The sequence below is a fragment of the Aedes aegypti genome, chromosome 2 (assembly GCF_002204515.2).
Source record: "Aedes aegypti strain LVP_AGWG chromosome 2, AaegL5.0 Primary Assembly, whole genome shotgun sequence".
Taxonomy (NCBI): domain Eukaryota; kingdom Metazoa; phylum Arthropoda; class Insecta; order Diptera; family Culicidae; genus Aedes; species Aedes aegypti.
In genome coordinates, this window is record NC_035108.1 from 250,600,739 (window position 1) to 250,624,110 (window position 23,372).

The following is a 23,372-nucleotide window of genomic DNA, read 5'->3' on the forward strand; positions in this document are numbered from 1 at the left end:
TAACTTCTTATAAAGTTCTTATAAAAACTCGTGGAATAATTTTTCGAATGATTTCTAGTGGTAATTTAGGACAAATCCGTAAAGTTTTGAAAAATTGGAGGGATTCCTGAAGAAACATCAAGGAATATTTAGTAATCAATGTCTTGTAAAAATCTTTGAAGAAATTTCCCCTGGAACGTATAATCCTGAGCGGAATGAAATTGTACACTATACTAACTCGATTTCACTTTAAAAACGTTTAGTTTTCGGAATTACAAATCGACGTTAGTAAGATTTTTAACTATCGCAATCCACCAACTCCCACAGCTCTCTTATATGTAGTAACATAGTGACTTAAACACGACTAACAACAAAACAATACTTGATTCAACCTTACACTGGTACAAAAATGTCATAAGTAATGAAACAAAATGGAAAGTGAAAATTTTAATTTTTGGGCACGTGCAAACATATAAAGTTTTCAGCAAGTACGTGAAGAAAAAATGCCTAAATGAAAATTTATTTTAAAATAGATAAGGTTTTAATTTTTCTCATATTTTCTCCGATCCGTGTAAAAGTTACTTACGTCGATTTGAAAAAGTAAACGAGCAATACTTTTAGAATCTTACGATAAAATTATTGATTGCATTCCTCTAAAGATTTCTGAGGAGTTCAATTTCCTGAGAAATCTTTACAAACGCAAAGATTGTTCGTTAAACAGAGCCTGAAAGATTATTTTTTCGCCCTAGCTTTTGCAATACGTTAAGGCGATAAAGGCTTTTGACAGAAGCTCTGTTAATGCACAATAGGAACTGAGCTTACCGACAGCATCAGTGATAAAGTGGTGTATTAGAACCAATGCGTAGATCACCGCAAGAATGTAATTTTAGAAAAATCGTTCAGGAATGGATTCCTTTGAAATTTTTTTTCAAGGAATCGCTAGTAAACTCCTGGAGTAATCTCTGCAATAACTTCAGTAGGAAGGAAAATGATCTGCAAAATCCCAGAAAGAATTTTCGGCGCTTTTTTTAACTCGACGTTCTATAACTCGATGTTTTTTTCGATCTCTTCACATTTCCGTCCACCGTGCGTTTCATAACTCGATATCTCCGCTAGACGATGTAACGTGTGAGGTAAATTGCCCTCCATAACACGATATCTATTAAAAAAAAACCTTTTTTTTGGGAACTTGCACTATTTCTTATTTGGAAAAGAATAAATACGTGCAATTTGTAGTGAAAGTTGAAAAACATGAGAACAAAAATATTGATTGCCAGTAAAAACAACACGATTTTTCGAGCACTTTGAAAAAGTTTTTTAAATGAAAGTTTTACTATACTATCAACAAAATAATATTGCTTTCTTACAGAAGCGATCATAAAATTATTGGAAATGCAGAATTTATTCCTTTGAATATAGGTATTTTGATGATTCTATAAGTCGTTGGTCTTTTGAATATCCAGTTATGGAGAGTCGACTGTATTTACCTTAAGTTTTTTTTCTAGAACGTTTATTTTGCTGCAAGAACATTGGTTTAGACTTAGAAAGATTCAACCGTATTTTGGAGGATTCTTTGTTAGATTTGTGATGAAGAAGTCAAAAATTGTTGTGGACTCCATGAATTGTTAACACTTCAGTCGTCGCGCTGTTGTATTTTGTACAACAGTGGTGAAAAAACCTCACTTGTCGTACACAGCATCAGCGTGGTGGTTCTGACGGTGGCAAACCGCGCGACGACCGATGGGTTGAATTCTAAGAACGCATTAATTTTTATTAAGGTGATATCCAGAGAAAATATTTGAATAAAATAAAAATCAAAATTAGTCTTCTCCAGTTTTTAATTATTTTATTTATTACCAAGGGCCGTCACTTTTTCGCATAAAGACGTTTCTCTTAAGGACGTTTTGCATAAAGAGTTGCGGTATAATAGACGTTTTTATATAGGTGTTTTATACAAGAATTGATACCATTTATGCAAAACGTTCACTCATAAAAATATGCGTCCCGCCTCATCCGCTGACTACGCCCATGTGACTCTGCGTTGTTGTATAACAACTCGCGAACTGTGACGATTGACTGCCGATGGGGCGACACATTGCGAGAGCACACAATCCCGGAGAGAAAAACAGGGAGACTTTAGTTAGTTAGCCTTAGGGGGCGGCGACGGCTCTCGCAACTTTTAATAAAACTTTGCTCCACCGGGAGCAGACACTCAGTCGCCGCTCGGAAGTCTAGCAGTTCATAGCAAACAACGACCAGAAAAGCATTGATCCGTTATCTGTGAATCCTGAAGCAGGAAGACTAATTAGATTTTTGTTTCAAATACCGTTATTGTGATACTACCAAGTTCAAGATTAACTGAAAGTACAAAACCCCTCTAGACGTGTGGGGTGTAATCTAGATCTACCTGAGTAAATAGTTGAGCATAGTTGTTGGGAAAAAAGTTTTATTTTTTCCTCACAAGAAACACAAGAAGCAGAAGCAGAAGATTCTCGAATTCGATTTTTTGGGTGCGGACATTTTCACGAACTTGCAGCATCCCAAGCAGTCGCTTCTGAACCAGTGTGAGCCTTGAACTTTCCTTTGTCGAAAAAAAAAACGAATACCAGTGGAAAGTGTAACAGAGTCCTTGAAATTCCGTTCCGAAGAGTTTGTCGCAATCGAGAGAAGAAAATCGAATAAGAACAGTGAATTGACAGCGACACGAGACAAGATCTGTGTTTGTCGAGTTAATTGCCAAGAGTGATAAGATAGGAGCCAGTGAAAGAGGGACAACAATAACACCCACGAATTAGCAAACAAGTATATTCGCTTATCTGCTATTGGAATATTTTTTGTTTGGCGATACGAGTTCTATCGATTGCTGTCGATCAATCAGTCGGAATTCGCTTATTGGAAGCAGACCGAGGGAATCGAAGGTCAAATCTCTTCATTGAACCGGTTTCGTCCGGACAAGTGATAAAAAATATTCGACAAGTCAAAAACTGCCGATAAGTGCTGATAAGCGAAGTGAGTTTTGCCTCATTTTACGAGTGTTGCGCGCATAAAGACTCTCAGTTATTTGTGACTGGACAAAGTCCAATAAGAAGATATATTCATTTGAACACCAGTGACACTCAATATCTATACCGAAATGGAAACCGTGGCACTGCAGCAAAGTCACCACCAGCACCAGGCCCATCACCATCGGGGGGCCGTTCAGCCGGAGAACTGGCTGTACGAGATCAAACAGAAGGGCCAGGACAGCACGAACACCTGCTACGTGATGGTGCAAAATGTAAGAGTAAGTATGACCTCAGAAGCTACGTGATGGGTCATGAGCGGCGAGGAGGTTGTCCTTGGTCAGTTATGGGGGGGTCTGAGAGATAAAAAGTGATAAAGAGTCGGAGGAGACGCATGGTCGCAGTGTTAAATGGAGATGCATGGTATTTTGTATTTTACTTCCTCAAAGTGAACGGTTATGCCATAAATATTTTTGGGATCTGTTAAGTAATGTTTCGTTGAAATTTGTTGTCCCAAAATTATTGAATTGCATTTTTACAATCACCCTTGATGCGAATAGAATTGCGGGAACATTTTATTCGAGGTTTCAAATTATGTTCGAGTAAAAAATAGCTTATATCAACCCCTTATTGAGTGTGATTCAGGGTTACAAAACACACCTTATCGGGTTCATTCTCTTATTGTACTCGAACAAACACCGGCTATTTTTAATCCAATGACCTGACCACCATAATTATTATCGCTTATCTAAACTCTTATCAAATGGCAAGCAGTTCATACGAGTGGCTAGGTAAATGTCGTCAAAAGCACATCAAAGCGAAAAAAAACACGTCTGTTGTAGAACTGACCTCAACCAACATTGTAATGTGTTTAAAATTTGAGATCATCACTTTTTGACGATTGGTTGAAAATTGACTATCACATTCGCATTACCAATTCTCATACAATCGCTCGTCACAAACAAAGAGTCGTTTTATTTCGGTCACTATCTTGAAGGCAATTGCAACCATTCGCGAGTCAGTGCACGCCTCGCTGCAAGTGCATCTGCATCTGAACTTGATAAACGAAGCGAGAAAACTGCATCGCCTGGTCGTCGGTGCCAATCGCGCTGAGAAGTTTCATCAGCATCTCCAACTTTGGTTCGCATTCTTTCTAGACGTTTCTAAGTTGACCTTGTCTCTCGGCAGGGGAATGAAGAAAGTTATCCCGTAGGGATGTCGGTGGGAGTTCCGCATGTTTGCATTTCATACATTGATCTTGAAAGATAGGTTGCCAAAGTCGGACGTGGTTGAAGCCAAAAGTTAGTAGCTCCGTAGGAAATCGAGCCTGTAATTTATTGCAATTTTTCAAACAGGTGCGGAGCAGCTGATCGACGAGACACCATGCGTCACCATCGGCTCATAACGAAACAGCATGGTTAATGCCGAAGAAACATGTGTTTCGTTAAGAAACGGGGTTTTGCTTACGACGTACATCAAATTTGATCCAAAATTTCATTGGAGTTTGAGTACAGTAAAACAGGGTATTCTCGATAATGCGTCAGAGTACAGCTTTGGGCGAAAATAGCCTTTCGATTTTAAACTGTTGATGCATTCAATAAGAATCGTTATGCCATCTTTCAACTGCAATCTATAACAAAGTACTTGTTTTAAAAATAAAAACTGCAAATCTTCAAAATTTTCTTCCAAAACACTATTAATGTTACTCAATTTTACGGTACGAATCAAACAACTTAAAGTTTTAACAGATCCCTAACGTTATGTAATTCCATCAAAAACGTAGTACTAAATCGGAGTTGTAACCTTCGAATAGGGCCGCTTCGGTGCGAGATAGTCCCTGCCTGTGCTGGCTTGTGTGGATTATTTTTAGCCTGAGCAAGTTGCGTTGTCCCTCAGGGCCACCCAACCAGAAGCAAATCGAACCATCTGGGAAACGTTCTCTTGGTTTGTTCATCTTCTAGGCAAACAAGTCAAACAAGTGAGATTCTACGTACATACGAGACCAAACACCGACCAATTGATAGCCAATTGGTATGGGCCGTTTGTTGGAAGCCGATGGATGACAGCAGCGCGATCAATTGGATGGCGGTTGTTTGGGAGAAATAAATTCCTGAATGAATTGGCCCTACCGAGTTTGAATTGCGGCTATTAATAGACTGACGCATATTGTGCAACTGCGGTCGCTTTGCTGCCAGCCATTGAAGGAAGTTCGCTTCCTAGAGAGTGATGAGAACGAGGCGAAAAAGTGACAATTTATCATTTAATGTTTGATAGCATAAGTATACATTGCTTCAACAAGAATATGACAAGCAGAAAATATAGATTTGTTCCTTTTGATGAATTTGGGAAATCAAACGTTGAAAATTCTAATGATTGAAATAGTACAATAGAATATGCTTTTCCACATTTTAGTATTTTTTTAATATTGATTATGATTCCGGATTATGATTCATAACCAGAAGGTTGTGGAATCAATCCCAGGTTCGTCCCTTTTCTCGTACTTTGTAGTTTTTGTATTTTTCGCTTGCTCCTATCTTTCACTCCTTATTTATCATACTTTAAACTATTCTTTCATAGCCACCGCTAGAACCAGATACGAGCTAGAAACCGTTTCCATACGGTTCCATTCTTCCACTATTATGGCACGCCCTTCCCTACCCCTGATACATAGTCAGTCTGCTAACCAAAAGCAATGCTTTATGCCATAAAATTACCTTACCCCTATACCTTCCCGCATGAACTGGCGTAGATGCAGGGGTACATCCGGCCTTCTGTAGGCCAGTTTAAATGCAACATCAATTATTCCCACGTCTCTTCATTGGTCTGCATTCTCACATGGCAGGCGCTATTTTGCCTAAGAATAGAAGATCACCAGCACTCATACACTGAGGGTGTCTTTTAGTCCGAAGCAGTCATCTGGTTGTTTCCTTGTGTACGTGCAGGTGAACTGGCCATACTTCAGTATTACAACTACGGGCGGCAAATTAGGCTCAGATCAATCTCATACTCATATATTTTTTTATAATTGATCATTTTCTGATATTAAAACACAACGCTAATGTAGTAAAAATCGACGTTTTTTTTATCTATTTTTTGTTATATTTTTATATGCTCAGATGTAAAGGACAGCTACATAAACCAACCAGCGTTGGTCTTTTAAGTAACGGTATGTGAAGCACCGTGCATTTTTGCGAAATGGGAAAATTAAATTATATTAAATTGACAATTTCTATACAGTTTTTGCATTTTTAAAAACAAGCATTTACTTTACTGTTCGAATAAAGTCTTTGGGCATATAATTTCAAAAAAGAAAACATTTTGGCGATCTTTAGAAAAAAAATGGCGTTTTAACATATTTAATTCCATTATTGCGATTACATTTGGAAAATGACTAAAAATAACCATTGACACATCATGAAATAATCAATTAGGTATTTTAACATTTGTGGGTCTTGATTTCCATGAAGAACATATACAACTAAGCTTTTACTATTCAGTTTTGTACAGGGGTTTAATTCTGAGGAAATTGAGAATATCTACCCGAGCAGAAGAAAATAACTACTGAATACCAAATTGAGGTATTCCATACCAGATAATTTCCAATACTACATACCTGAATGAGGTATGAATTAGTAAAATACCTCAAATAATATCTCAAGCATATTCTACGAACACCAAACTGATAACTAGATCAGGTATTGTAATACCTCAATAATACTTGATGGATTTTCATATAAAAATGAAATTTTTCAATTGTAGTTCAATACATCCAGCAGACCTCAAGAGCTGTTTAATACCTCAATGAAGTATTTTTAATTGTTTTAAAGATTTTTTTCAATACCATTATAATACCAAATTGAGGTATTGACAACTGAACAATACCTAATTTTGGTATGATACTAAAAAATGGTATGCATAAGTTATTGAGGAGTTATTTGTTCCTCCTCGGGTACCACTTACCGTACACTGTAACAATCATGATCCGCAACACATCATGATCAGTCTGATTATCATATTCCGCTACAACTCTGATTTGATCGAGGCAAGCTTTGAAACATTTAACGATCATCGCTAGCCATAATTGTATCTCTTGAATGCGCCCGCATTCACACAACACGCATGACTTTTAACGTTCCTGGAAGGTAATAAGATACGATAAAAAAGCATACATTATCCTCTGTTTGGTGTCGATCGCTGTGTGTCACCACGTGTTACATTCGCTGACACTCTCTCATTCTGGTCAAAAAAACAGAAAATATGTTTCGCTTTTTGTACATTATTTGCGACCAAAATGGTGTTAATATGAACCAATAGATAAGAATTAAGTTGCTTATTGATGGCTAAATATCGTTGTCGTCTATTAGAGTTAATGCTCTTGAACGCGCTCTTGTCACGTACCATGCGAGAGAATGAATATTAACATTCAAAGGGTTCTTCGAATGCGAAACGCCATGAACTGTTCCAATTCATGAACTGTTACACTCTCTGAATATGATTCGATAGGCTTATTCTGATCGAAATCCAAACTCAGGACCAGGGCCGAATTTACAAATGTGGGGGCCCGGGGGCCATTGTCTTTCCCCCCTGTTAATGCAGCTTTTCGGCAGGTTCTTTAAGAATTTACTCTCTCATGTCTCATGGAAATTAAGAAATCTTCTAGTGATTTTTCCAGAGATTTCATCTGAAATACTTTCAGGAACTCATACTGGGATCCCTCTAGAATATTTTCTAGAGATTCCTCTACCAATACTCCCAGAAATTCTTCCAGCGATTTTGCAAAATATGCTTAGAGGACTTTCTCCATGGAAACTTATGGTAAATATGCGAGAGAAATATAGTTTTATCATCGCTCTCTCTTTGGGGCTCTCGTTCGCTGCTCTTATTTATCAGCTTGTTACAACTTGCGAAACATTGCCGATCACGGACCGATACAGATCGTTTGTTTTTATCGTGTTTAAAAATCAAATAAGAACGAATTCTGCAATGCCTGGTTTTGTAAAATCTAGTTTGCATAAGAAAAAAATTTTTTTTCTGAAAGTGTGATTTTACTATAAACAAAAGTTGGTAACTAAAGGTAGTAGGGTGCCGGTGCCATTAGTGGACTACCTAAGCTATAAAAAATCATAACAAAATAACGAAAAGCCTTAGCAGAAATCTTTTGGCGTCAACAGAAAGATTTCAACCTCTACTATATGGGAAAAATATACAAAGAGTGATAAAACTAATTTTTTAACATATAATCGCTTGAGCCACTATTAGTACACGTGTTCCAGTAGTTGCGCTAGTGCTCCAGTAGTAGACGTTTGGGAATTATACAAGGAATTTTAAACAAAAAGGCAAATTTTTACACAGGTTTAACATTTTTCCCTTCGAACAGCAACTAATATCTTTCGAATGAAGCATTAAGAACATCTCTGGGACTTTTCTTCATTTTTATACATCCATTTTAAAATCTGCTTCCATCCGTTGATCCACTACTGGAACACGACGGCAACTATTGGTGCAAGGGAGCAAATTTTTTGCGTAAACTTAATTATTTATATGACTTTTTGATGAAATAAAAAGCTGAAATTTGGCAAATCGACTAAACTAGAGGCGATCTATCCACCAAAAATAGCACATGTCGTTTTTATAGCAAAATGTACGTTTTATTCCATAGTCCAATCTACTGGTACATTACAACCATTGGTACCGGCACCCTACTCAAATGTTGTCTCCTAAAACAAAATGTCTTATATTTGGGGGAATGTATCTCATCTTCTAGTAGTCTGAAATTCGCTAGTGCATTTCTGCATGCCATTTTCATTTAGCACCATCGAATAGACAACTTGCTTCTATTGACCAGCAAAAATATAAACTTGAACACGGTTCACGTTTTGCTGTTGCTATTTGGGTCGAAAGTTCAAATAGAGACTGTTATGCCTTTATTTTTCAATATGGGACTGCACCAACCTAATATTTCCACAACATTTTTCAAATGAAATGTGTTTATTTTTATATGCGTAGAAAAGTATATATTAAACTTGAATGTTGCGATGCAAATAGGTGTTACAGTAATGACCCGATTTTGTCAGCCCCCGATTTTGTCTACCCCCGATTTTATCTACCCCCGATTTTGTCAGCCTATAATTTATATTATTTTGATAAGAGTAAACACGTCTGTACTGGCCATATTCGGTGCCTAAAGTCAATTATGACCTTGGCCACGTCTATACAACCTAAACACCGAAATTTTTAATTTTCCAATAATTAACCAAGAAACTCATCAATGTTACCTTGGATTACAGTACAGAAAATGGAAGAAACAAATAACAATGTTTATTTAAATAAAATCATAAATCTAAGTCCTTAATTTAAAATAAAACTTGAAACCTGTCGAAAATGTTTTTCCCGACTTTAGTTATTTGCCGATTTTTCAACTCTAAATGCAGCATGGGGCTGACAAAATCGGGACATTACTGTATTTCGAAATCCATATGGGACAGTTATGCTTGCATGGGCAGTTGCCAGTTTCAAGAATTGCATTTCGAATTAAACACCTTCAACTCACATTTCACTTCTCCCAAACGATGATATTTCACACTTTTTGCGTTGCAATAATTATGACGCATTATCTATATATATTATTCCCTCTCTCCATTTTTCCAGTCCAAACATTCTGCAACCAAATCGGCGAGCAGTATGGAATGAAAATGTAGATTTATCGGAACAAACATCGCCGTTCTCCATTTCGCGACACTATTACGCATCGCTTGAGCACACATGGGCCAAAAAAGTAGAACCCTCATCATTAAGCAAACTTCACTTCCAAGGTTACTCATGGTATTGATATAAGCTGAAAAATAAAACCGGGGGAATCGAAAATTGCTTCCGAACTTCAAAACCTCGCTGAATCACGCTGCTGGTAACACACCGCGTGTCGGACGATACGATGACGCGCAATTTCTTAAAGTTCTCATACTGCCATTTACCAATGCTATGTTACGGGAAGGTGGGGTAATATGCGCCTCTTAAGAGAAAATTCAATTTTTACTGTGAATTTTGTTGAAAATTTGATTCTCGTTTGGCTTACAGGGAAGTAGCATAAATAAACTCGCAAATTTCTAAGAACAATCATTGAATTGAGGTAATCATGGCCAAGAAATTACATTCAAAAGAATTTATACCAGGGTCAACGATTTTCAGAACAGCGGATTATTGGGGCAGTTTCTTTTTTTTTTTTAGTTCTTATGTATGTATGCAGTTTTTTTTTATTTCTAATGTATGCAGCAGATATTATGCAGTTCTATGTCTCGTTTGAGTTTGATTTTCTATGTGAAAATTAGGAAATGGTTTTGCTGTATGAAATGATCATATTCAACTAAAATATCTTCTATCTTGAAGACATTTCTGTGGTGCATTTTACACCTAGTTCCCCCTATTACTCCCCGGTTTGGATCGGTTTCAAACTGGACCCCGACGGTCGGTCTGAGTCACAGCTGAAATCGCACGTCCGAAAACAGGCGTCCGAAAAATGCCCACTTAATGCTCACGTTCTCATGCAATCTTGCGAGCCAATGGTGTTACTTTTACTGATAACAGTTATTTTCTGCGCGCACGATTTATAATAAACATCATCGTCTGGTAGCGGCAGGTCACCCCTCACGTCATCGGCAGCGGTCATACGTTATCAAGCATGGTGGTGGGGACCGGTTTTGGTTTCCTCCGGGCGTCACGTGAAGTCATTCGACATTTTTCGATTCTTTTCTGGGGGTTGGAATCTTCTGAGACGATTCAATCAACGTTAAATTTGCGTTTGGTTGACGTGAACTACCATTTCATGGGACATTAGGGCGTCCCAGAAGAAATCAATATTCACTTTTGTAGAACTAATTAGCTTTCTCAAAAGGCACTTAGAGCTTTTGCCAGATATATTTAAGACTCAAGAATCCACCATTGAATCATCAACAATCATTAAAAATGAAAAACTAGTTTTTTCGTTCAAATTTGAAGAAATCCTTATAAAAATCTATCATCGCAATCCAGATAGCAAGTGTAATGAAATGATAGATTTTCTTGAACGTTGCTTAAAACTAGTTTTGAAAAATTGTAAAACGATGATGATTATTTTCCTCTTGAGTAAAATCGTCATATTTCGTGTCTTGTTTTGTTTTGAAGCCTACTAATTTTCTAATAGTGTTTTATTCTTCTATGAGTATTGTTGGGCATTCGTGCGGTATTAGTTTTCGAAAATATTCAATTTCTGTGTGTATTGAAGTTTTATCACTTCCATTTGATTCTACCAAAGATTTTGTACACAAAAAAAGCTCTTCACGCAATACTGTATCTGAGATTTGGCCCGTGATTCAAAAAGGTTGGACTTGCCTGTTCCAAAGCGACATGCTATCTCAATATACAGTGAAGTGGGGCAAAAGTTCGAGTGGGGCAAGAGTTTCTTTTTAAGATTTCTAGCTCAATTCAAAACAAAACTTATAAATATCATGGTGGTTTGAATTCTATTCGAGTAAGAGACTTTCACTCCAAATATCATAAAAATTGATTGTGATTTGGAAAAGTTATAGCTATTTGTTGTTTTTCGACGTGAATATTGTAATTTTCGGCCAAAATTCGCAAAAGTTCGACCCATGTATAAACTCACGGAAAAAAATGCAAATTGCCTAAAATCCACATATTATCTTCAAATTTAGCTACATTTGCCTAATCGTGCGGAAAATGTCACCAACATTTAACATTTCCACTTAGTTTTGTGAAAAACTGCTATTTTTGAGTATATTACAATTAACCCTGTTTTGGGCAATTTTTTTATGAAAGTTTAGTGTGTATTTTTCGGCAAACTTAAGTTTACGGCTGGTATAAAATATATCTGTCATAAAAGTATCGATATTTTGTGTTTTAGCCAGCGAACTTTTGCCCCACACAAGATTCGAACTTTTGCCCCACCGGTGGGGCAGACAACACAGGTGGGCATAAGACAACCAATTTTGAAATTGTTATAACTAAAAATGGGTAAATTTTGACCCATGTTTATTCAGCAAAATTATAGCCAATATGTTGAAGGTTCACTGTATGGTATTTGTTTTGTTTCAACTGCTATTTTTTTATTTTTTTTTTTTTGGAAACTTTGATTATACCACTAAGGTCGATTTTTGCCCCACCGTACTCTACTTGTTATTGATTTTCAAGCTCCATTACGCATAGGTGGATCGACTCACCGTAGAAAGCAGATTCGAGCAGTCACTTGACGATAAAAATTTACAAATGATCTCACTGGGTGACGTCCACCTATATGGCCAGTGCGAAACATGACATCAAACCTATGAAAACAAAACTCTACTCTAGTACTTTGATCCACGGCAGAAGTTGATGCACTGGTTAGTTGTGGTGACGAATTCTTGAGGTGTTGATGGTATGACAAAACAAACGGCCTAATTATTAATGTCACTGCTTTATTACTGTCGAGATATTGATTCTTCATCTACCTTGTGCTAGAATCAGTTCTTGTCGAACATTAATGGGACCTACCTTATAGACTTGTGGTAACGTACGCGATCACGAAGCAAAGCCTTGCTGAAATACGTCGTTGAATTTCCGGAGGTTCACGATGTTTCGTAATTTTTCTTTAGAACACTGCTGAGATGCAGTCTCTGTCCAAGTGGGGTCGTAATACCAAGAAGAATTGCAGATTAGTTCGTTACTTTTCTAGCATACCGATATAGCCCTACTGTGGTAGCACCTCGATTGATCGCGCCGCAGATTTCTGTTTTTAAAAATACCACAACAAGCGACACGCGTGTTCACAGTTCGGCCATTCAAACGAATTGTGGGACACTGAGCTGCGATCAACAAATTGCCAATCACCCAACAAATTACGATTGATCGGTCAACTAAGAATGTCCTTTGATCTGCCTTGACGGCGACAACGACGACGTCAAAGTGCGTTTTAATTGCGTGGTCACTCTCTAATCGCCATACCCACGTTCCGATCTGAGTCAACCTCCTCTGCGTGTGAACAAGTTCACCTGCATTTGCACTTGCACACGTCATACAGCTCGGACTAGTAGGTCGAGTGTAATTATCGACGTCAGCCGTGTGAGAACAGTCAACGCCTAAATAGTTGTTTGCGTTGCACTTGCAGTCATTTGTGGACTTTGAATCCATTTGATTTATGCACCTAGCGGAAATAAAAGGTTTTATTGAAATTAAGGCCAGAGGCGTTTCCTATTGCTGAAATTTACCTGTCAAACGAATATGAATTTTCGTATTGTAGACTCATTTCTCTATATTATGAACTTGGTTATAATAATTTTCAATTACCCGTTTCGTTGACAGTTCAGGATGGAATCAGGTGCGAATCGTAACATCACTTTTTATCTGTTCTTCACCAACATCAATTGATATTTTGGTTAATTTACAATCCAATGTAAAAGATAAGAGATTGATATCAACTACTTGAACCACAATAGAAAATAGTTTCAGTAGCAGGGGTTGAATTCTGAAAAAAATAAAGTTTCACTAACGCTATCTGTACCAAGCATGATCCGCAACACATCATAAGAGTCTGTTTATCGACTACTGCTACAGCTCTGATTATATCGAGGGAATAACAGTACATGATAGAACCCATTTAAACAAACTCTTAACCTGGGGGTACTATTTCACAACTGCTATTTATCAAGCTTGTTACAACTTACGAAGCATTGCCGATCATGGATCGTTACAGATGCGATGTTTTGCTTCACTAGCTTTAATCGTACTTCGAATGCCAGTTAGCGTTCAATCTCTAAGCTCTCTTTTAAAACATTTTTGAAAACTTCAAACTGTAATACAACTAGAAACACCCACTCTCCTTTTGTGATGTTATTGAATCGTTGGAAGAAATCAAATACTTATAAAACTACTTTAAAGTTTTTGTTTGTTTTTTTTCAGAAAAGGATAGCTTCTGCAAGAATTTAAAAACTTATTCTATCATCTACTATCAAGTAACTATTCAGTACTTACTTCAAAAAATTCAGGAACTTCAACAACTATTCAAAGAGTTAACTCGTAAATGTGTACACTAGTTTCCATCAAGCCATTTCAGTCGCTCAGTATTGAACTTTTTATGCCAGAAAGAAAAAGAAGCAGAACCTTTTGGAATTAGAATATTTCAATACAATATTAGTTACCATGCGACTCAAAGCTAAAGGGAGTCAATAGAAGCAAATGATGGAAATGAATAGGTGGATAGGCGTCGCAAGGGAGCGACAAGATTGAAATTTAATTAGGTGGTGAAAGTTGAGCAAGCCATTTTAAAGTCAGTAAGCATCGAAGCGTCCTGTATTTTGCCTAGCTTCTCTACTGGAAAAGGGTTGGCTCAAAGCTTTGAGCTTTGCTACCAACCCAGGCAAAATACAGGAGGCTTCAATGTGCTCTTATACTGACGGCAATCAACCGAACGGTTCTATCGATCGATGACTGATATTGGGAATTAACACGCAGTCAAAGATGGTTTGTCTTTATCATGTGTGCTCTTCCCGCCAGTCACCACATGATCCAGTTAGAACTGCATTTCTTATTAGCCAAATTTTTCATACATAGGAGAAGGTATCGACCGTGATTGTTTTTATTTTAATTGTTTTATGGCTTTAGCGGTCATGCGACTCAAAGCTAAAGGGAGTCAATAGAAGCAAATGATGGAACTGAATAGGTGGATAGGCGTCGCTCCCTTTATTATTCGATAATTCATCTACCCAAAAGCTACAAAAAGTTTGCAGGATTTCGCAAGATTTAGTATAGAAATTCAAAACAATTTCCCCAGAACATATTTCATAGAAACTGTCGATTTTGTCACATTGTAAATGAAAAAGATTTGTACAGAATTTGACTAGTTACACAATGCTTAAATTAGGAATACAGTATTGGACAGAACAAACTTTTTTGATTTTCGATACAAAATGCTGAAATTAGAGGTTTAGATCTAAGTTATTTATACACAGATTTAAATGAAATTTGCACAGTTTTTCAGAAATAACTTTCAACATATATTTTTCAGTGGTTTTTTCAACCACGAGTTCAAAAGCTATAACGGTTTGACCAAAGTTATTTTTTGAAGAATTCTTATAATTAATATAACCAAAAAAAATGAAGAAATAGCTTCATGGTATCTTTAGCAAAGTTGTATATTTTAACGAGATAAACAAATTTTCTGAAATCAGTTTTAGTGTAGATTCATTATATTTTTAGATAAATATTTATGATTTTTTCGTAGAAAATTTTACTTTACTAAAGTTGTTCATTGTTGCTCGTAACCTCAAGATTGAAAACAAATATATTCAAAAATTTATGTCAAAGTTTAGGTTATTTAGATTGACAAACTGCCGTATTTCAGTACAATATATCCAGGAAGTGTTTTTGAGGCGATCTCAGAGAAATTCTAGGAAGCTTACAGATAAGGGAGTTATCTGTCTGCATGTTTTCTTAAGGAAGCAGTGTAGAACTTCTTGAAGAGACTCTGATAGACGCTTTGGTGAATTCTTGGCCCCAAATCATTTCTTACGAAAACCTCATGTTAAGCAAACACACCTGAAACTCCTCTTTAGATCGTCTACAAATTCTTGGTATTCCAACGGATATCAATACAAAACATTTCTCGAAACTTATTCAAACTGACTCAAGCCAGAGAAGTAAACAAACTAACTCGATTTGTCACCTTCCGAATGTTTAATCTCCGGATTTACAAAACGACGTAAGTTATATTTTCAACCTACCCACTAATACCACCACTCCGATATATAGAGATCCAAAGTGACAAACGCGAATCCAAACAAAACACTACTTGAGTCGATATCACTCTGGTACAAACATGGCATAAGTAATTGAATAAAATGGTATATCATTTTGTCGTTTATTTTTTGTGGCAAATAATAGAAACTACCTAGTAGGGGAAAGTGGGGCAGTTTGGCCACCTTAAAGAAAAGTCGATAAAAGTGCTGAAAATATTATGAATTTTTCGAATATTTTCATGATTTCCAACAGGTTTTAGATGAATACATTAGATCCGCATGATTTCAATTTCAAGAATTTAGGTAGTTTTCAAGGGGTGTTTATTCCACTTCATTGGCCAAACCGCCCCGACTACTCCTATTTGAAATCGATGTGAAAATATGCCAAGTTTAAGCGATGTACACGGCAAAAAAAAAAAGTTGGAAAGGGAATTCATTTAAAAAATAAGAAAACTGGTTATTTTTTTTCTCAAAACCATATGAAAGTTACTTACGTCGATTTGAAAAAGTAATCGAGAGTTTAAGAATCTACCATGACATTCCTGAAATGTTTTCTTAGCAATTTTCTGGTTTCTTAGAAGATCTTTTAGCAGAAATCGTCTATTCACAATCATTAGTCACTCGATTTGGTATGTAATCCAGATAAAAGTGGACCATATTAGTGTAGACATGTCGTAGCTCAAATTGAACGCATGTTATAATAGAGATATATTAACTCTTATATGACCAGATGTTGCCATATGTTGATATGCTTTATTTGTAATATGTGTGCTACTCGGGAGACGTTGGAGTCATGATGAAAAAACTTCATCCCTTTTTTTAACGTAATTTGGGAAGTACAATGATGGATATCTGTAACAACCTCTAGTGAAATACTGATTAAATAGATGCAAAGGACGCTTTCTGATGATTTTTGTCGATATTTCGACGTATTTTTATCTTTGTCTTTTTTGGCGTATCCGACAGTGAATGGCGATAGTGAAAACACCTTTCAGTTGAGGATTATATCAAGAATATTTCTGAAATTAGTATGTAGGGATCCATCACAATACTCAGGATATAAACCAAGTTAGAGAATACTCCAAGTTAGACAACATTGAGAAAGTTAAAACTTACTGTCTCTGAGAGACAAACTCTTGTACCCAAAGCTCGATTAGTTTTTCAAATCGACGTATAACTAAGTTTCGAACGGTTTTGAGAAAAAAATAAAAAAAAAACTGCAACCTGTCTTCTAAAACTATTTTAAAATGAATAAATTTTTAAACATTTTTTCGCTATGTACATGGTTTAAATTTTGCATGCACTTAGCTCGCGTTTATAAAAATATGGAGTATGTATTATTTCCCACAAAAAATATGATGACATGATTACACCGTACGACGTTTTTGTACCATCGACTCAGGATGTTTTTATTCGTGCTGACGTCGCTTTGTCTCGTATATGAAATGGAGCGTCGTAAGAAGGTTTCGGAAGTTAAAAGTCTGGCTTAGGTCTTTTTAAAAATCCGGAAATTAAACTTCTAAAAGTGAAAGCCGAGTAGGTTCACAGTGGAAAGTGTAGAATGTGTGTCTGCGGAATACGATGAATCGATAATGTAAGTTTGTTTATTATTCCGAGATAAAGTTGTTGAAATATTTTTTCGAGAAATAACGATTTTGGATTTCTTCAGTTTGTTGGCCATGTTATACCCTATAGGGTAGGTATACCAGTTATGGACATAGTGGTTCCCTATTTCGCCATTTACGTGATAACTTTAATGTTTCTAATTTTGAAATTTTTTGTGCATTGTAGTAGTTAGATTTAAGATATATCTTGATGTTGAAAGAATCAAAAATATTTAAAATGTGAAAGTTCTCAAATTACACCGTCTTCAGCCATATGCTGCACAGACTGAACATAACTAACATTAGACAACGGACACACGGAACGACCAGTGGACTAGTGAAGAATTTTTCGTTTGACGAAAAGTTTCCTCCGACTGGGGCGGGAATCGAACCCACACTCCGTATGATACGCCTAAACGACTGACGCCGCTATCCGCACGGCTACGAAGCCCAGGCATCAAAATACCGCTATTTACTCAATTAAGGTGCAAGAAAAAATGACACAAAAGTCAGAACTGAAAAAGCAGTTTTTTGCTTTTAAAACAACTAATTGATAAAAATAAAAACACACAGCCTTTTTATTTGGCAAATAAAAGAGCTGCGTGTTTTTATTTTCTTCGATTTGTCTATTTAAAAAGAGAAAACTGCTTTTTTCAGTTTTGACTTTTGCATCATTTTTACTTGGGCCTTAAGGTTTGCTGGAATCCATTGCCGTTTTCAAAAATATCATAGCACGTCTAGTTTTTGAGATATTGGCTGCTAAAAAAGCAAATTTTGACTATTTTAGCCAACTTGCATGCAAGTTTGCCAGTTTGTACGGCAATTTAATGGCTTAATTTTTCACAAAATTCAAACTTCATGTGTTAAACAATATTTATCAACAAAGTTTATAATAATCTCAATGTTCAAAAGATATTTCTTGATGATTTAGGAAAGTATTGTATCTTGCCGTATAAGAGAAACGATGTATTTTGCATGGAGACTGCAAGCATGTTGAAAAACTTGATTTAATCTAAATGTAAACGTGCAATTTCAACCAAATTATATCAAAAATGAAAGGTTAAGTCCTATTTTGTATGCTTAGTGGATTAGATCACTAAAAAGTTTGATAAATTATGCTTTAAATTTTATGTTAACATCAATGAAACCTTTTATACAACTTTGGTGACCTGTAGCTAAACATTTTGACGTGCTGGAACATTTCTGAGAGCAGCATCAGATTCGGCAACACCAAATCTATTAGAGACACATAATTTGATCCTTAAGACACAAAAAATATCATTTTTGTTACGCTGTGTAACTTGGGTTTAGTTCTTCGAATTAAACGGAATTTTTCCAGCTCCAGCTTTTTTTCTTCACGCTATCTCAAGTCCGATTTTGATCAAAATTGTTCACTGATGAAAACTTATAATGCGGAAGATCTACTGTAGATCACAACTCGTTTTCTCGATGAATGATGGCAAAAACGTGCTCACATACAGCAAAGTGTGCTGCTGCTTCTGCTGTAGGTATTACGCTTTGTCTCCCATTCAGGACGTGCTATCGATATCAAACTGCTTGAATTTTTACGTTTCTTAACCGTTGGAAGAGCAATGAAGTCCATGTCAAAGTGGCAAATTATGATTCATTACCATTTCTCGGAGTAGTGCTCCTTGTTCGAAATCGATGTTGTCAGCAGGATCAGATCAGAGTGATGACTAACGAAATGTATACTTGATCTTGTAGATCTGGAAATCTCTACAGAGAAACTGCGCTTGTGATTGTAACGTCCCTTTAACAACCTTCATACTACAGTCAAACCTCCATGAGTCGATATCTGAAGGGACCATCGACTCATGGAAATATCGAGTAGTGGAAACAAATGCTATGGAAAGCAGTATGAGGGGACCATCGTAGTAACCATGAAATTTTGGTTTTAGTATGGTTCCATGAGTCGATATCGAGTTATGGAACATCGACTCATGGAGGTATCACTGTATCTCAAGCGATAATCTGAATTACACTCCAGTCGATGACTTAGAATGCCCGTTGAACGAGAGCATCAATGGCTTAGCTCGACTAAGACTTATCAGGTTCTTAATGACATCTTCAGTATTTGCGTAATCTGTGATAAATTACTGTTTGTTTATACCATTAATTTTCAAGAAAGATACTATCATCGCTCAAAGTGAATTCGTCAGCGATTATGATCGATCTAGGTTGGTTTAGCAGCACCTCGTGGCGTAAACAAAGAAGAACAACGTATCCACTGCTGTTTGGGAACATCGGACATCCAACCGATTCTTCGATGACGGGACCGCACGCCTTTCGTGTTTATAATGGCACCCGCGCTTCTGTTTCTTGTTTCAACCGTCGAGTCGACGTGCGATCAAAACAAGCAAAGACCGAGTAAGTTTGTGGTGGACAACTCGATTGCGCCCGCATATTGATCAATGGGGTGACTATTTTTAGAATCTCGTCGCACGATGAACGAGACGCCTGATCCGTCCGTACGAACGGCTAAGTGTTGATCTTTCGCTGCGAAAGAAGTGGCAAATTTTATTGCAACCCACGGGATTAATCATGGGGGCGCCTGCCTGGCCGGTGTGTCGCCTGTCAGGCAACTTGAGATGTTTGCATGAGGAATGACGGAAATGTACGTGCCGGTGTAGAAATGGGCGACGATTGCTAGTTTTTAGCCTTGCATATTTATCGAAAGGGTTTATAGTTGAATGTTATTTTATTGAACAATGGTTGACTGGAATTCACTACAAATAGGCACATTTATGAGCATAATATTGAATCTAACGATCCTTCCTATACGATTTGGAAGGGAAATTTGATATCCAAGATCTTTTACCTGAAACCACCGAATTCGAAAATACTGATCTCGATTGGTGGAACTCTTTGCTTTCTCACATGAATCGAAGAGCATACAATGCGCACTGAACCAGTTTTCTAATTCCCTCCGTTTTCTCTCTCTTCTCATTTTAGGATCTTGTCAAGTCCCATTTGATGTTCGCCGTCCGCGAGGAGGTCGAAGTGCTGAAGGAAAAAATCTCCGAACTCATGGACCGCATCAACCAGCTGGAGTACGAGAACAACATCCTGAAGCAGAACGCCTCGCAGGAAACGCTCTCGCAGTTGACGACCGGTGGAGGCGGAGCAAGCAACACCTCGACAACGGCAGCGGCGGCGGCAGTGGTGGCAGCAGCGGCCGCAGCTGCAGCAGCAACAGCGGCAGCGGCAGCCTCGGCCAGTGCACCCTCAGCGACAGTCCCGGCCAGCAAAGGTCCCACCAGTGCGGCGGCCAATCCCAGCTCGAACGGTTCCGTTTCCTAGATGTTCCGCCTAGACGCGCCCTCACAACACTACTCGCTACTACTACTACTAGCTGCTTTTTATGATAGTACTAGGAAAGACGATAACTCGCTACGGGGTGAGAATGCAAGGGTGCGGCCGATTGTAGGAATTCCGGAAGTCGAAGCTGGCCACAGACACGAGGACCTGGCAGCAAAGGACGAGAGTAGACAGAGCCGCACACCGAGTCGCACACCCCCGACCACACCACGAAATGCACCTTGAAGGCGCAGGGCGACGATCTCGACAGTCCGCGCAATCACCTAGCAAACCAATATAAAACAAAGGAAATTAACAGTATCTAATCAAGCAGAAGAAACAGAACAAACAACCAAGTTAATCGTAATTTGCTAGCATTGAGAGGTAAGAAACTTCGTTCATTCTCAAATTCCTAATAAGCTAGAATTTTATTTTAGAAATGAGTCAAAGATGAGCAAATTTAGAAACAGAGACCGTGTTAAGCGACGCCAAAATGGGGACAAACCGCACTAATGCTTAAAAAGGCAGGCATATATTTTTTTTCGAATTAAGGTAGAAAACAAATTCGTGGCAATTGTATGAAATACATTGGAAGCTCCTCGAAAATAACCACCCCTATGTGTACTACTCCCCATCACTCAATGGAAAGGATTGCATAGTGAATGGCGGTCCGTGGCAAACCGTAACTACTCGAAATGTCGGAGTTCGCCTAGCGGAACTAAGATGTTGGAAACTGTGATTTAATGCAAGTTCTGGCAGACACAGATGTTACACACAGCAAATTTTATATGACCGAATCAAGTCGCTTGAAATTTTTCTCAGCAGCTGTGTAACATATGTGTCGCTTAGACTGGCAGGATGGAAGAAACATCTTCAATAGATTCCCTAACCTTTGAAATGGAATAGGAGCTGTTCGCTTTGAATTTTCTTATTTAATGGGCAGCTATTCATGGAACCAGTGAACTACAATTATGATAGTTCGGCTGTCATATTTCTGAAAGGAATATTCACTATCTTTAGTCCATGTTTCGGGTAAACATTTATTCGACAAAACTTGGAGTTCTAGAAGTTGGCAATCTGAATTACACTAAAAATTAATTGTTACCATTTTTTCTTATCGATTGCCCCGCAAATAGTTGAAAATCAGCACATAATGTTGTGGTAACTTTTATACAACTGAATATAGTTGTATAAGAGTTATCACAACCTTTATGCTTTGTTTTCGGCCCCAATTGAATTTCCTTTCCTTGCACAATTACACTCACGTATTATAATACAAAAACCACACAACAAAACCACGAATTAATTGAGGGGAAAGGCGACAAGCTTAGTTAGAAAGAAGATGAAGAAGAAACAAAGAAGAAAGCAACCCAAAATGTGATTCTATTGTACATATACATAAATGATAGTTTACATAAGAGAAGAGACACGAATTATCTGAGCGGAGTGGATGGGTGTGACAGTGATACTGGTATGCTGCAACTGAAAATGAACACTTATTAGAACGCGCAAGTTGGTTTCCAAATCAGAGAGATATTAGCCGAAGTTTTCTCGAACCCCCATTTTTGCTTCTTATTTTCACTCGAGCGGGGTCTCAAGTCCGGGGTTCAAAAGCGAGCGAACGCGTATTTTTTTTCTGCATGATTCCATCGGCGTGCTTGAGCAAGCAAAGCAAGTTGTAAATATTTCCGTAAAAGTGATCGAACGATAAATACTGATTGTGTGAGTGCTTCTGAGGACCCTGGAAAATGATCCCTTTCGAGAATTGCTTGCGTGCGATTAACAAATCTTGAGATGCCAACGAACATAGTCACAAACTGATGATAGAATAACACAATTGGCCCATCCTTCAATCGTTTGGAAGCATCTTCCTAGCTTCCATAGCCTTTTGGGGGTGTTAAAGTGCAACCGTTGGCTGTTTCTTTCGTGACCGTGCACAGGTTGGGATCTAAGATCCCATCTTTTCGGCAAGGCCGAAAGCGAAAGCACAACGGTTACAACATGATAATGGGCAACAACCAACAGAAACGGAACCGATGGAAACAATCAGGGAAAGCTAATAGTTGTTTGAATTTGATCTGATGGAACTGATGAGCAGACATAAGGAACCAATTTACTTCATCCGTTGATGATGATGATGATGATGATGATGATGATGATGATGATGATGGAGATGCAGGTGTTTAACAGGATGAAAATTGGTAGCATGATTGCTGTGAATAGTTTGTAAGACACAACAGTGCGTTTCTTTTATGATACCGAGGAACTGTTGATAGGCTGTTAAGGAATATCTTGTTTATTTTTGTAGGATTTTTGTTCAATTTCCTAGTTGAAAACGCAATTATTTAGTCAGTCCTATTTATTATTTTGTATATTGGTTAACCAAAAACTGAAGCAAAGCATAGTGCACCTGCGGAGAATGAATGAGCGAGAGAGCTAGCAAGAAAGTCAGACGAAGAACATACCGTGTACGCACCTAACTTTGCGCAGCTCCAAACTTTGCGCATTTTTAAGAAGCATGAAAAAATGATAATTAATCAATGATTTTTTCAACAATTCAGTTTCAGTAACATGTTCGTTTATGTGAAATAAGTATTTGACATACATTTGTTTACTAAGAAAACCTCGTAAATGTTAGTAAATAACCCAAAAACCCTATCGTCACACGTATAAACGTCAACTTTTACACCGTCTTAGCACAAGCACTA

General features: G+C 37.5%; 1 protein-coding gene across 2 annotated transcripts in view; it reads left to right on the forward strand.

Annotated features, from left to right (window-relative positions):
- The window catches only part of LOC5569496 (protein bunched, class 2/F/G isoform), a 505,547-nt gene extending 482,507 nt beyond the window's left edge, over window positions 1–23,040 (forward strand). The window contains exons 6-7 of one of the 2 annotated variants that reach the window (XR_002500480.1): window positions 20,320–21,048; window positions 21,102–23,040. Coding sequence is in view for 1 of the 2 variants with exons in the window: in XM_021844777.1 (XP_021700469.1) it covers window positions 20,320–20,667 (348 nt within the window). In the remaining variant the exon portion in view is untranslated. Of the gene's footprint in view, window positions 1–20,319 lie in introns of both variants that reach the window. The other variant, XM_021844777.1, reaches the window with a different exon arrangement.
- The last annotated feature ends 332 nt before the right edge of the window (window positions 23,041–23,372 follow it).